Raw genomic sequence first — 13,952 nt, 5'->3', positions numbered from 1 at the left:
AGGAAGAACTGGTCAGATCATTACCGTAGATGACCACCCAAAGTGCACACGCTAAGGTCACTGCAGTTTTACCCCCCCCCCCCCCCCCCCCCCCCCCCCCCCCCCCTCCCCCCCCCCCCCCCCACACACACACCCCCCACAGCCGCTGCAGCAAAGGCACGCACGTGCGTCCCGGTCCGTACATCGCTGACAATGGTTTTCTGTGCTGCTCACCTCACTGCCCTACTTTCCGAAGCAGTTGGAAACTGTGGACCATATCTGCATAATTATCTGGTTTATCCTGCCACCATCTGCTCTCACTCTCTCTTTCTTTCTGTGTCCCACCCACCCCCACCATTGAACATCCTGTGCACACCACAATGCGCAGCTGTGACATCGCCTATATAGTAGAGTGAATAATTAAAGCTGTCACAACATGTGGTTGTTTTTTTTTGTTTGTTTTTGTTTTGTTTTTTGTCATCATCGTCATGTTCTGGAGAGAAAGGGGAACACTGCAATTTCACATGTGAAGGCATGGTATCCTGTCTGGTACTAGCTATGTTCTTGTTCGTTCTTATCGTGTTCTTTTTTTTTTACACGAGTGGATCGAAAGGTTTGCATCATTTAGTGTTCAGAAGTGTCTCTAGTTACTACTTTTCTGCGCAGCTCTTGAGATAGCTCAGTATCAAAGCTGTTCGAATTTTCTCCGTGTCTGTCTGAATGTTTCTATGTCTTGCCCTCCTATCATGTCTTTCTATCTCTGTCTCTGTCTCTCTTTCGTCCTCACTCTCTTTGTGCATATATGAGCCTTTGCAAGCCCTTGTAAACCATCCCACTTACCCATGTGTGTGTGTGTGTGTGTGTGTGTGTGTGTGTACGTGTGTGTGTGTGGGGGGGGGATGCGCGCGCGCGTGTGTATATGTGTGTGTGTCTTTGTGCGCGTGTACGATGTGTGGTTTGGTAGGTGTGTGTACACATGCCTGTGTGTGTGTGTGTGTGGTAGTGGTGTGTCGTGGTGATGGTGTGTGTGTGTCAATGTGTGTGCATGCGTGCGTGAGTGCGTGTGTGTGTATGTGTATGTACGTTTGTGAGTGTGTGTGTTCAATCCTCTTATTTTCTCCCCACCAAACCACCCACAATTGTGTCAGGCTGTGGAGAGGAGGACAACCAGACAACAGATGGGACAGCACATAATGCTGAAGCGGTCATATTTTTTTTTCTGATTTGATAACAAATATTGGCGACTGCTTCCAGGCTGTGTTATTTCACACACACACACACACACACACACACACACACACACACACACACACACACACACGCACACACATGCGCGCATCATATTGCCCATATAGGTCTTTACTATCTTGTATTCTTGCTTTGTGCTGGTTTGTTCTTCAGTTTGACGTCAGTTTACTCTGTGTGTGCTTGTGTGTTTGTGTGTGTGTGTGTGGATGAGCGAGCGCTTTTGCCTAAATTCGTCTTTGGATAAGTTTGTATGTGCACACGCCTGTGCACCTCAGAGTCTGTTTGGTTCAATATATTCAGTACGCAGCCCAGCAACAAATACTCCCATCTGTTCAACTGTTATCCATGATTGTATCCCACCAGCTGATGTCCTGTACGTGTAGAAACAAACAAACACGCCCCCCTACCCCCTCCCACACACACAAGAGAGAGAGAGAGAGAGAGAGAGAGAGAGAGAGAGAGAGAGAACACCCCCTCCGCTCCCCAAACAACTACATAGTTCCGTGTTTTTCTTTTTGACATGACCTCGACTACAGCCGGACGTGCCCCTTTCCTTCCTTGCAGGTGCTGCAATTTCTTCAGCTGGTGCAGCACGTGGAGCGGCAGCACGCGGAGATGACGGTGCTGTGGCTGACGGTCTCCACAGCCTGCTCCTGCCGCACGTGCTGTGGCTGCTCAGCCGACGCTACCGGCACGCGCTGGCCTACACGTGGACCGTGCACGTGCGGCGTGACCAGTCGGCCAGGGAAGAAGGTGAGGTGGACGATGACAGTAGCGTAGGTGGGGAGACGATGACGACGACGACGATGTTGTCAACGACATGCTTGTTGACAAGGATTTAACTGTAAGCTCAGGTGGTATTTTCTTTCTTTCTTTTTTTTCTTTTTTTTTTTTTATATTTCATCTGCTCCACGATTTAGAGCTGAGGCGCTAGATCTGGCCCAGTCCCGCAGCACTCCAGGACAAGTTTAGACAAACGGCGGCAGAGCTCCAGCGGACTGCGGACTTCGTCATTAAAATTTTACTCCAGACCGTCTGAGTATGGCCTGGGAACGTTGAAGAAGAAAGGACGGCCCACCCCTTCAGGGGACAGAGAAACACAAGCAAGCAAACAAACAAATGCAACGGCTCTAAGTAGGTGTCATACTACTTATAGGTGCCAGGAATCAGGAACGGTCTTTGTAGCAAGAGGCAGGGGCAAGGAGATTAGGTTGGTTTGAGGTCAGGAAACGATATGATTAACAAATAGTAAAGGGTGGTAACTCTCTACATTACCACCCTTTACTATTTGTTAATCATATCGTTTCCTGGCCTCATTATTTGTATAATTTCCAGTGGATAAACTACCGAGGTAACCATGTATTTGTTCTGTATTGTCCACGTGTTCTGTGTAGCTTATTCAGGATTAAAGAGGCTATGCCAGTCTTGAATAAAAGCTAATTTGTGTTTGCACATTTCTTCTGTCTTTGCTGCTGTGTGCACATGTCAAATGATTGGTATGAGGCCCGGCGCTTCCTTTTTGAGGAAGTGTCTGGGTTTGTTCCAATGTACCTTTTATTTACCTGTGTGCTAGCTGAATCGGTAGCGTAAGCATCACTGACTTGAAGTTGTGTACCTTGTGTAATGGAGAGAGTTACCACCCTTACTATTTGTTAGGTTGGTTTGACTTTGGGACGGAAGGGAGATGAGGTTGTGGTGAGTCATGGAGAGACAAGAAGATGAAGAAGGGGTGAGTTAGGGAGATACAGGCAGATGAGGTAGTGAGAGACCGGGAGATGAGGTTGGGGCGAGATAGGGAGAGAGGGAGATGAGGTAATACGAGTTAGGGGCAGACAAAAAGAGGCTCGAGTGATTTATGCAGAGAGATGTGAGTTAGAGAGATGCAGGGAGATGCGGTTGGGTGAGTTAGGGAGATGAGGTTGGTGAGTTAGATTCAGGGAGATGAGGTTGGAGTGAGTTAGGGAGAGACAGGGAGATGAGATTGGTGAGTTAGGGAGATGCAGGGGATGAGGTTGGTGAGTTAGGGAGACAGGGGATGAGGTTGGGTGAGACTGGGAGATACAGGGAGATGAGGTTGGGTGAGACTGGGAGATAGGAGGGTCAAAGAGAAGGGAAAGTTTGGGAGTACATGTGTCTGCTTGCTCGGTATGTGGTGTGTGTGTGTGTGTGAAACCTGTGCTGATATTAATCTGTCAGGCAGTCAACGATTGAAATCCCCTCTGGAGCATGATCTCGTTTTCAGAGAAAAAAAGGGCACATATCGAATGTATCCTTCACAATAAAAATTCGATTTGAATTCCACCCCAAAATTTGATGAGTTCGGTGGTCTTCAGTGAAAATACCCACATGCATCGATTTTGTATTTTAGCTGATTGTTCACAAGTTGAACAATCCTCCACCTTCAAATTCATGCGATATTGATCAGCAGAACACACGTGGTTAATGACAATAAGCTGACCAGATGTGTAGAAAGAGAAGATCGAACGGTCGCTGGCCAGCTCTTCCGGACAAGGCAATGTACGTCAACATGGGGTTTATGTCAGTGCACAGAGGAAATCCAGCCGAAGTTGTTTACGTTATTCCCATCATGCATGTGTCACGCGAGGGAGCACTCTCTCTCTGTCTTTGTCTCTCTCTCTCTCTCTCTCTCTCTCACACACACACACCTCCAGCCCCCAAACATATGCAAGCGCAAACACACACACACACACACACACACACACACACGCACGCACGTACATCTCGTCGATCTCTTTCCTCCTCTGGCGAACTGAATACGCCTGGGGCTGTTGTGAGGCATGGGTGGCAGACCTTGCTTATTCTGAACACACACACACACACACACTATACTCCCCCCCTCCCCCCACCTCCATCTCCCTCCACACATGTACACACAGATTTGATGTGGATCAGTTCATGGTTGTGGCTGTCATTTCCTGCGGGGGGCTGAGCCAGCGAATGCACGCAGACAGAGAGGGGGAGAGGGGAGGGGAGGGGCTTTGGGGCGTGGAACAATGACAGAAGCAGTTAAGTGCACATTAATTGCCTTCAGCTGAGAATGATCTATCATTATCTTTATTCTCTCTCCCTCTCTCTCTTTTTATTTTTATTTTTTTTTTATTTATTTATTTTTTTTTTGTTAAGAGAGTTAAACTGTGTTGTTTACGGCAACAATCAGCGCAAATGATCATTTCGTCTTGGATCGGAGGTGCAAGAGAGCGTGAACCACTAGAGAGGGGAACTGACAGAAAGTGTAGTCATTCGCATGAAACGATAAACCGAAGTCACGTCTGCAGCATTCACTTAGCGCATGTAAAAGAACCCACGGCAACGAAAGGGTTGTCCTGGCAAAATTCTGTAGAAAAATCCACTTCGATAGGAAACAAATAAAATTGCAGGCAGGAAAAAAAAAAAAAATTGGTGGTGCTGTCATTGTAGCGACGCGCACTCCCTGGGGAGAGCAGCCCGAATTTCACACAGAAAAGAGTAATACAATACGTATATATCGGCTGCAGTGGATCTCTTGCATACTTCTCACTTTGCGCTTCAGAACAAAAACAACATTTGTACCACGAACCTCAAAACACCACATAGCAAATAGCAAGAGATAACAAGCGCATATGGAATGGTTTATGGATACTATATCATACGTGATCTCATTGCTTAGGCTTAAACTTAGAAAGGGAGAGAATGAGGATTAGAAAAAGGGGTTGGGGGTGGACTACCAAAATCGCGGTACGATCACAGAATAATGCATGGAGAATGGAATGCAAACCCGTCGATAGTCTTTATTCTTGCGGCTATAAATGAAGCTTTAAGATAGTTATAATAGACCGTTGTCGCTCGACGGCTGTAAATGAAGCTATAAGATAGTTATAATAGACCGTTGTCGCTTGACGGCTATAAATGGAGCTTTAAGATAGTTATAACAGAAAGTTGTCGCTCGACCGCTAAAAATGAAGCTTTAAGATAGTTATAATAGACCGTTGTCGCTCGACAGCTATAAATGAAGCTTTAAAATAGTTGTAATAGACCGTTGTTGCTCGACGGCTATAAATGAAGCTATAAGATAGTTATAATAGACCGTTGTTGCTCGACGGCTATAAATGAAGCTATAAGATAGTTATAATAGACCGTTGTCGCTTGACGGCTATAAATGAAGCTTCAAGATAGTTATAATAGACCGTTGTCTCCTGACGGCTGTAAATGAAGCATTAAGATAGTTATAATAGACCGTTGTTGCTCGACGGCTATAAATGAAGCTATAAGATAGTTATAATAGACCGTTGTCGCCTGACGGCTATAAATGAAGCTTCAAGATAGTTATATAGACCGTTGTCGCTTGACGGTTAGAAGTTGCCAACATGTGCAGAGGTGTCTCTAGCATAAATCTGGATGGCAGTCTGACACGTATATCACACACACACACACACACACACACACACACACACACACACACACACAGAGTGTGTGTGTGTGTATAGGTGTATGTGCGTGCGTGTGTGCGCCAGTGTGTTGTGGGTGCGGAAATCATCAGCAAGAGCGACATGAGACCGGACATAGTACTCCACTCCAAAGCAACGAAACAAGCGATTCTGATTGAGCTCACTCTGCCATACGAAAGCAGAATGGAGGAAGCCCACATCTACAAGACCGAGAAGTATGCTGGTCTAGCCAGCAGCCCGAGAGAATTTGGCTTCCAAGCCAAAGTCCTCGCCATAGAGATTGGTGCAAGAGGGTTTGTGGGTGCATCTGCCTCCAGCCTCATGAAACAGCTGTCGATTTCTGGCAGAGAGAGGACATGGGCTCTCAAGGCAATTGCAGAAGCAGCAGAAAAGAGTTCCAGCTGGATCTGGTCGAGGAGGAACCTGCTGAGGACCAGGTGGGAAAAAAAAAAGAAAAGGCGGCAATACAAGGGCATCCAAGAGTCATGACCTGGGTGCGGCCCGGCCCCCTTAGAGTGTAAGGAGTTAAGGGCTGAAACAGCTTGAATGAGGGGGGCTTCTTCTCTGAAGACCCTGCACTGTCCAGCTCTCCCGTAGAGTTTCTTATCACTTGTCTCTGGATGGCAGTCTGACAGGAAAATCAGAGAGAGAGAGAGAGAGTGTGTGTGTGTATGTGCGTGCGTGTGTGCCGCGCCAGTGTGTTGTGGGTGCGGTTTTGTTATGAATCCTTTTCCAGTTACCTTAATTTTCTTTTACATTTTTGGGTGTTGTGATGTTGGTGTCGGGTTTTATGATGTGAGACTGCATAACTTAGGAGGCATGATGTTTGTTGTCTATTTTGGTTGGTTTCGTTGTGTCACGGCGATGTGTGTGTGTGTGTGTGTGTGTGTGTGTGTCCATGTACAGATTATTGTTGGAGTTTGGTTTGATGTTTGTGTAGGGTTGTACATATAGAAGTTGTCGTTTTGGTGTTTGAATGCGTGTTTTGCACGTTGTTTTTACTTTGTGCAGCGCAGACAGGCATTATTTGCAAGAAAGGCAATGTATGGGCTGTTATTGTGATTATGATTATAATTATTATTATGATTGTGATTGTGATTGCAATAATGATGATTTTAATTATGTGTTAAGGCATGGATGAATGTTTGTATGTATGATATATATGTATGTATGCATTTTTATAGCTTGCTGTCTTTGTTGGTCCAGCTTGCATGATTTGATGGATGGTAATTTTATTAGAACTGTTGTATTGTAAAGCGCTTGGAACAAAATCATTTGATTGGGCGCTTAATTACATAAATTATGTATTTACTTCTTCTTCTTCTTTGTAGTGGTAGTAGTGATAGCAGCAGCAACAACAGTAGTAGTAGTAGTAGTGGAAATAGCGTTTTTTGTTTTTGTTTTTCGTGTTAAATCAACAGCACAAACCAGTTTGGATTATTTTGTTCCTACAACAATGACAACAGAAAATAGACAGTATTGTAACGTGGTGTTTGCTTGCTGTGTGTTGCAGACCCTTCCGCCTGCACTCTCCAGTCCTACACTCGCAAGGTGCAGTCCCCTGAAGGGGGCACGGTGAAGGTCATGGCCAAGGCCATAGGTCATGCCCCTATTACCCTGGCAACCTATGACACAAACCTCGAAGGACAGGTGAGTGTCTTGCTTCGCTGTTTTCAGACCGTAAGAGTTTGTCTGCTTACTGTCATTTTGATGTCATGTTATTAATTGTATTTTATCACTGAAGCACAGCCACGTAGTCTGTGTGTCACTGGGTGGGGTGGGGTGGGGTGAGGAAGATGGTAAACAATTGCAAAAGCAAAACGGGAGTTGCGGGGAAAGAAAACGATTCCGCAGCTTGAAGCATGACTGTGTGTGTCAGTGTGTGTGTGTGTGTGTGTGTGTGTCTGTGCGCGCGCCTTAGAGGGTGCGTGTGTGTGTGAGCACATGTATGTGTGGGGAGGGGGGAGGGGGGTGTCGGTGTGTATGTGTTTTGAAGGAAAGGTTAGAGACAGAGGGGTGTTCTGAAAAAAAAACACCAAAAACCTCCCCAAACCAGTGAGTTGTTAGATTGAAATTATGGGGACAGAGCAAGCTTCAGATCTCACAATTTGAGGATTGAATACACATAAAGAGTTTGTCCTGGTGATGATGTCTACATGGAACCTGTCCCGTTTTCAGCCAAACGGAAGAGCAGTGCCTGTGGGAATGAACTCGCTGAGTGACGGCACGCACCAGCAGGGCACGTGGGGGGAGCACGAGACAGGCCAGCAACAGGATACAACGGGGGAGGTGCCCCTGACTGTCAGGGGTCAGCACGGGGGGAGGACAGAGGTCATGACCACCGACCTGGACGATGGGATGACGGTGGTCACCAACCTGGCCTCCCACCAGGTGACCTACATTTACAGCACTCCACCTGACCGCCAGTCCCCGGCCAGTCCCGAGCCGTCACACAGTGAAAGTCCTGTGGTATCCGAATGCCAGGGGAGCAGTGCTGTGCCGTCAGTGGACAGGAGAAACAGTGGCCGTAGTGTTCCGTCAGTAGACAGGAGAAACAGTGGCCGTGGTGTTCCGTCAGTGGACAGGAGAAACAGTGGCCGTAGTGTTCCGTCAGTGGACAGAAGAAACAGTGGCCGTCCCAACAGCGGCGTTCGGTCAGAGGGTCGGAAAAACTCTGCCATTTCTTCTGTCGGTAACAGCTCCTCGGCCACCGCCAGCCCAAGTAGGTCCTCCCTGGGCACACCCACCCGGGGTAGCACCGACATCAACCGGTCTGGGAGCGCCAGACAGGTCTGGAAAGAGCAAATGATGAAGAAGCATCTGCCAGCCGTTTTCATCAACGAAGCTTTCGAATCGGATGTGGTGGTAGGCGAACCGAGAGTTACTAGCGAGGGTCCACAGTTGCCTGACGTGACGCAGGGGACGCCGGAGGGAGTGAAGACCCAGTCCTGTGCCAGCACGGACAGGGGCAGGTCCAAGGACCCCCCATTTCACTACTACATGTCCGGGGATTACCACCACGACTATCTCCGCAGTGACAGCCTGCCCAGGCTGGAGAGTGAAAGCGAAGGAGGCAGCTTTCAGTACGACGACAGCGACATAGCGGGGATCCTGGATAGGGAGCACAGCATGCGTTCAGAGCGAGTCACTCCCCTCATGACCACCTTTCTGGGGGACTCGCAGGACAGAGGTCACACTGGGAGCGTGACGGACCTTCGGGCTGCTCAGCAGTCAGAAAACGGTCGGATTTGTGCGACACTGGAACGGAATGCAGCCATTCCTGATTCAGGGACAGGACCAGTCCTAGAATCCACGACACAGAATAACGATCTGGAGACACGATCACTTCCTAGGACTGCAGGGATCCGGAAGCCTCGAAGGTCAGCGGCTATCCTAAAGGACTCCAGAAGACCCAGCCTACAGCACCAGAGAAGTCTGCAGTCAGATCCCGAGACGACGGGTGAAGACGTTCCAGCAGTCCCCAAGGCGGACAGTGAGGGCCTGTCTACACATCACGCTCACACCACCCAGAAAGAAAGCGACGTGACACAGAGGGTTTTCTATCCTACTTTTCAGCCTGTCGATTCGCCTTCTGGTGTAAATATCTCCAGGAGTCCTGAAGAAACTGACGAAAACGCAGATACAGATGAAAATCTGCCCTCCCCTGCTGTAATTACAAGCTCAAATGAAGACCAAGACGAAGCTGATACAGTGACAAACAAAATTGATACCGGTCACGTTTTCGTCAGCATTGACAACGTCACGACTGACGTCACTCACACAGACACTGCTGGTGACTCCCCCACTTCCCTATTACCTCCCTTCCCCAGTGATTCAGGGGCAGATGACTTTAACAGCTTCACCCCCCAGGGCCAGGCCACAGTGCTGGGCATGTTGATGGATGACAGCACCGAGCTGCCTGCAGAGCTTGTCGTGGCTGACAGTGGCACACACCTCCCTGTCTCCTCCTCTGATCACAATGTCCCACCAGATGCCGAGTTTGACCCCGTCACTGATTTCAGTCCTCGTCAGGTTCGGTTCAATCCTTTTAGAGAACATGATCACGAAAGTGCTTCTGATTCACAGACCAACCCGTTTTTTGCAGACCTTTACAAAGAAAGGAATGAAAGACCTACCTCGACAGGGTCAGAAACTACACCAGTGGCCCAAGAGTACCAGCCAACCAGCAGTGATAGTGACAATCACCTCATGACGAGTGCAGCAGATGACATAAACTTCTGCAGTGATGTTGAGAATACGAGCTTCATGGATGATCCATTTAGACCTCACCTGTGTGCAGAAGGTGACCAGGAGCACCCTGGAGTCACTTGCACTGACAGTGATGTACCTGTCCCAGACACTAACGGAGTTGTAAACGTGGAGGAGACCAGCAGTGTGAACAGTGACCTCTCTGTTGTTCTAGAACCATACATTGTGGACCGCAGACCTCTCTGGATGGACGCTGAGATGGAAAACAGTGGGCCTGTGTCTCCGAGAAAGAGATCCAGGAATCCATTCAGGGCTTCCTTTGATGCTGATGATTCAGATGCTCTCGGAAGTTCTGGAGATTTCGGAAGCTCTTTTGGAAGTAATTCAGAAGTTCGAACAATCCTCAGCAATCAGGCAAACAGGGCTGACTTTGGGAATCCCTTTGCGTATGATTCTTTTGGTGATAGGTTCATGGAAAATCCCGATTCTGAATTACTGCACTCTTCACTGGACAGTGGACAACACATGGAACATGGTGGATCTGATCCGTTTCAGTCTGGCCCTATTTTTGATGAAGAAACTGACAGGGGTTTTGAAGAGGCCTTAGCTTTGGAAAACGTCATTGGTTACAATCCATATTACGGACATTTCAGTCGTTTTGAATCCATTGAAGAGGAGCCTGAAGACTTCACCGACTCTCCAAACTCAACGGGCAAAGAAGGCAATAAAGAAACAATACCCGCTTCACAAAATGTGTTCCCAGACAACAGTATGACAGACAATCCAGGGACAAATCCTTTTGGAAACATGAATGAGGTCCCCTCAGTGCCTTCATCAAGCTCAAACCCATCCCCAGTGTTTTCCAGCACCAACCCATTCAGCCCCCAGGCTTCTCCTCAGAGATCATTCGTCTTCAACCCTGGAGACCAAAGCAGGTCTGCTTCTGGAGAAGGCGGTGATGTCTCACTCCAGTCACCGCTCTTCATCTCTGGAGATGAGAACAAATCAGCCTCTGTGGAAGACATTGCCTCTGTTCAGTCACCATTATCCAATGGAGAAACAGTCCAGCTGAATGGCGAAACACCGACAGCCAGTGCTGACCAGCCACTCGGGGATTCCGGCACAAGCTCTTCCCTGGCTCCACGTGTCCGTCTGACAAAGCCTGTTCCCTGGAAGACGAGAGACAGCAAAGTAAACAGAAACAAGGCTGACATGGATTCACAGACGTCACACAGTGCCGTGGTGCAAGGAACCAAACTTTCGGGCCTATCGGACTCTGACGATAAACACTCTGAGGAGACTGACACTCGTTCTGTGTGGGGATACAATGGGGATGATTGTAATGGCAGTGACTTGAGTGTGACAAGCCACTATGCTTCAAAGAATCCCCCTGTGCCACCTCGCCCATTGAAGCTCAGACGTGTGAACAGGTCTGGAGATGATGATTCTTCTGTTGATCAGTTTGACCCTGTTTTCTTTTAACTTTGGTTATGGGTGAAGAACAACTTTTGCCAAGGAGAGAAAATGAGGGACAGAAAGAAAAGAGACAGAGAGCTTTTGATATAGACTGGTATGCTCTTTTTGTGCAGAAACTTATAGGGCGGCCAGAATTAAGTAGATATTTTGTTCTGTTGATGTGTTTCCTTTTGATAAAGTATCATCAGGCTTGTTACTCATGGGCTAGTCAGCACATGCACACACACACACACACACACACACACACACACACACACACACACACACACACACACACACACACACACACACACACACACACACACACACACACACACACACACGCGCGCGCACGCTACCTCTGGCACATTCCTTATTTTGCCCTACTCCTGTCTGACCTACTTCAGTCAACAATCTTGGGAGGCCAAACCATTCATGAAGAATCAAAGATACCACCACCATTGACTTATTGAACGTCATCAAGCCATCTCAACAACTACTACATCTTAATTATTGATGAGATCACTATAAACCATAAACCTCTCGGCTGGGATTAGAGACCAGACACCAGGGCTGGGTTGTATGAGGCAATCTTTGCAGCGCTAAGTTCACTTAGAATTAGGAATGGTTTGGTTGCATGAGGCAATCTCTACAGCTCTAAGTTTACTTAGAGTTAGGAATGTTTTGGTTGCATGAGGCAATCTCTGCAGCTCTGAGTTTACTTACAGTTAGGAATGTTTTGGTTGCATGAGGCAATCTCTGCAGCGCTAAGTTCACTTAGAGTTAGGAATGGTTTGGTTGCATGAGGCAATCTCTGCAGCTCTGAGTTTACTTACAGTTAGGAATGTTTTGGTTGCATGAGGCAGTCTCTGCAGCACTAAGTTTACTTAGAGTTAGGAATGTTTTTGTTGCATGAGGCAATGTCTGCACAGCTAAGTTTACTTTGAGTTAGGAATGTTTTGGTTGTAAGAAACAATCTTTGCAGAGCTAGGGTTACTTAGAGTTACGAATGTTTTGGTTGCATGAGACAATCTTTGCAGAGCTTGGTTTGCTTAGAGTTATGAATATTCCTAAGTTCATGGAATTAACCATGGAGTTAGACATTCTTAATGATAAGCAAACTTAAACCTGCTAAGTTCGTTCATGCAACCCAGGACACGATTCCTTAGTTGAAGTCTATATTAATGTATCCCACACATCCTTGTCATTGGTTGAAAACGTGCCGAGAGATTAAGTGTAGATATTATTGAAGATTTTCTTTTAATGCACGAAGAACATGTGCTATCATATTTTGTGATATATCAATTTTCCCTGATATTTTTTTCTTCTTTCAATGCATGATCCAATCACGAAATACAAAATCTTTTCTTAAATATATTTTGCTTATTTTGTAAAGGTTCGTTTGTTTTAAAAATATCATCAGATCATAAGACATAGATTCTTCTGATATTTTCTGTATATTTGTATCATGTTCTGGTATACTTCGTTTATTTTTAATCAATCTTTGTGCCTTTTACCCAGTAAACATTGATTTAAAACCTGTGGAAATTAAGTGCAAATTAAACAGTATTACAAGTTGGAATTATTTTTGTTTTCTGCAGGTTTCTCTTCATCTCTGTAATCAGCAGCAGTCACCATGTTGTTTGGGACCACTTATAGATCTGTATTTCACAGGACCCCTACCGAGGTTTTACAGCAGATTCCAGATGTTTTATGTGGCTCTCATCCTAATACCAGCTCTTTTCTCCATAAAGTACAAAACTTTATATGAAAACTAGGTTATGCTGATGATACCAGCCAGTTCACTCAATCCATCACCTCCAGACTGCAAAAATGTTGTGTTTTTTTTTAATATATTATAAAGTACACCAGAGATGATTCAGTAAAAGCCATTTAACAAGAAAACAGCATCACAGAACAGGCAGCCAGTGCTTATTCCAGTGTTGGTAATCATGGAAAAGATACCTAACTGTTAAAGGTCCCTGGAATGGTTGGGTTTTTTTTTTTTAGCATCTTGAAGGACTTATGTTGGAAAAAAAATGCAAACGTTATTGTTATCAAAAATGGTTTAAATCATGTTCTTTTTAGGTAATGTGAGCACACACACACACACACACACACACACACACACACACACACACACACACACACACACACACACACACACACACACTATAAAGACACTGTTGAAGAAGCAATTTTCTGAGCTCCAAATTAGTCACTATTGCATCTTGCAGCATTTCACAGCAGCCTTGATTATCACAGGCATGGAGGCAGAAGACAAATTGAAACTGAAGTTTTGTCCTGACAATGTGGTATTGATTGCCACAGAAACATAATTATTTTCATTTCTTGCTTGTTCAGGTGATGATGATGCTCTAATATGCGACTCTGCACCCAGGATCTGTGTCTTTGCCCATTGAGCTTGTCCAAAAGCTATATATGAAGACAAACACTGAAACTTCTTTTCCTTTTCATAAGGACAATGAGTTTGTGTGTGCATGATCAACCGTTTGAAGCTGACCAACTGTTGAGCCAGACATTCATTGTTGCACTTATTATCATGTTAGTACTGATCAGCATTTGTGGTACTGCTGGTGCAAAACATTGTTTTTG

General features: G+C 46.2%; 1 protein-coding gene across 1 annotated transcript in view; it reads left to right on the top strand.

Annotated features, from left to right (window-relative positions):
* Nucleotides 1-13,509, top strand: part of LOC143287202 (uncharacterized) — a 64,589-nt gene extending 51,080 nt beyond the window's left edge. The window contains 4 exon segments of the mRNA XM_076595147.1: nucleotides 1,792-1,861; nucleotides 1,864-1,980; nucleotides 7,186-7,322; nucleotides 7,851-13,509. Coding sequence (XP_076451262.1) covers nucleotides 1,792-1,861; nucleotides 1,864-1,980; nucleotides 7,186-7,322; nucleotides 7,851-11,363 — 3,837 coding nt within the window. The 3' untranslated portion in view covers nucleotides 11,364-13,509.
* The last annotated feature ends 443 nt before the right edge of the window (nucleotides 13,510-13,952 follow it).

The sequence above is a fragment of the Babylonia areolata genome, chromosome 11, assembly GCF_041734735.1.
Source record: "Babylonia areolata isolate BAREFJ2019XMU chromosome 11, ASM4173473v1, whole genome shotgun sequence".
NCBI classification, from domain to species: domain Eukaryota; kingdom Metazoa; phylum Mollusca; class Gastropoda; order Neogastropoda; family Buccinidae; genus Babylonia; species Babylonia areolata.
This window is presented reverse-complemented; position numbering and strand designations above follow the sequence as displayed.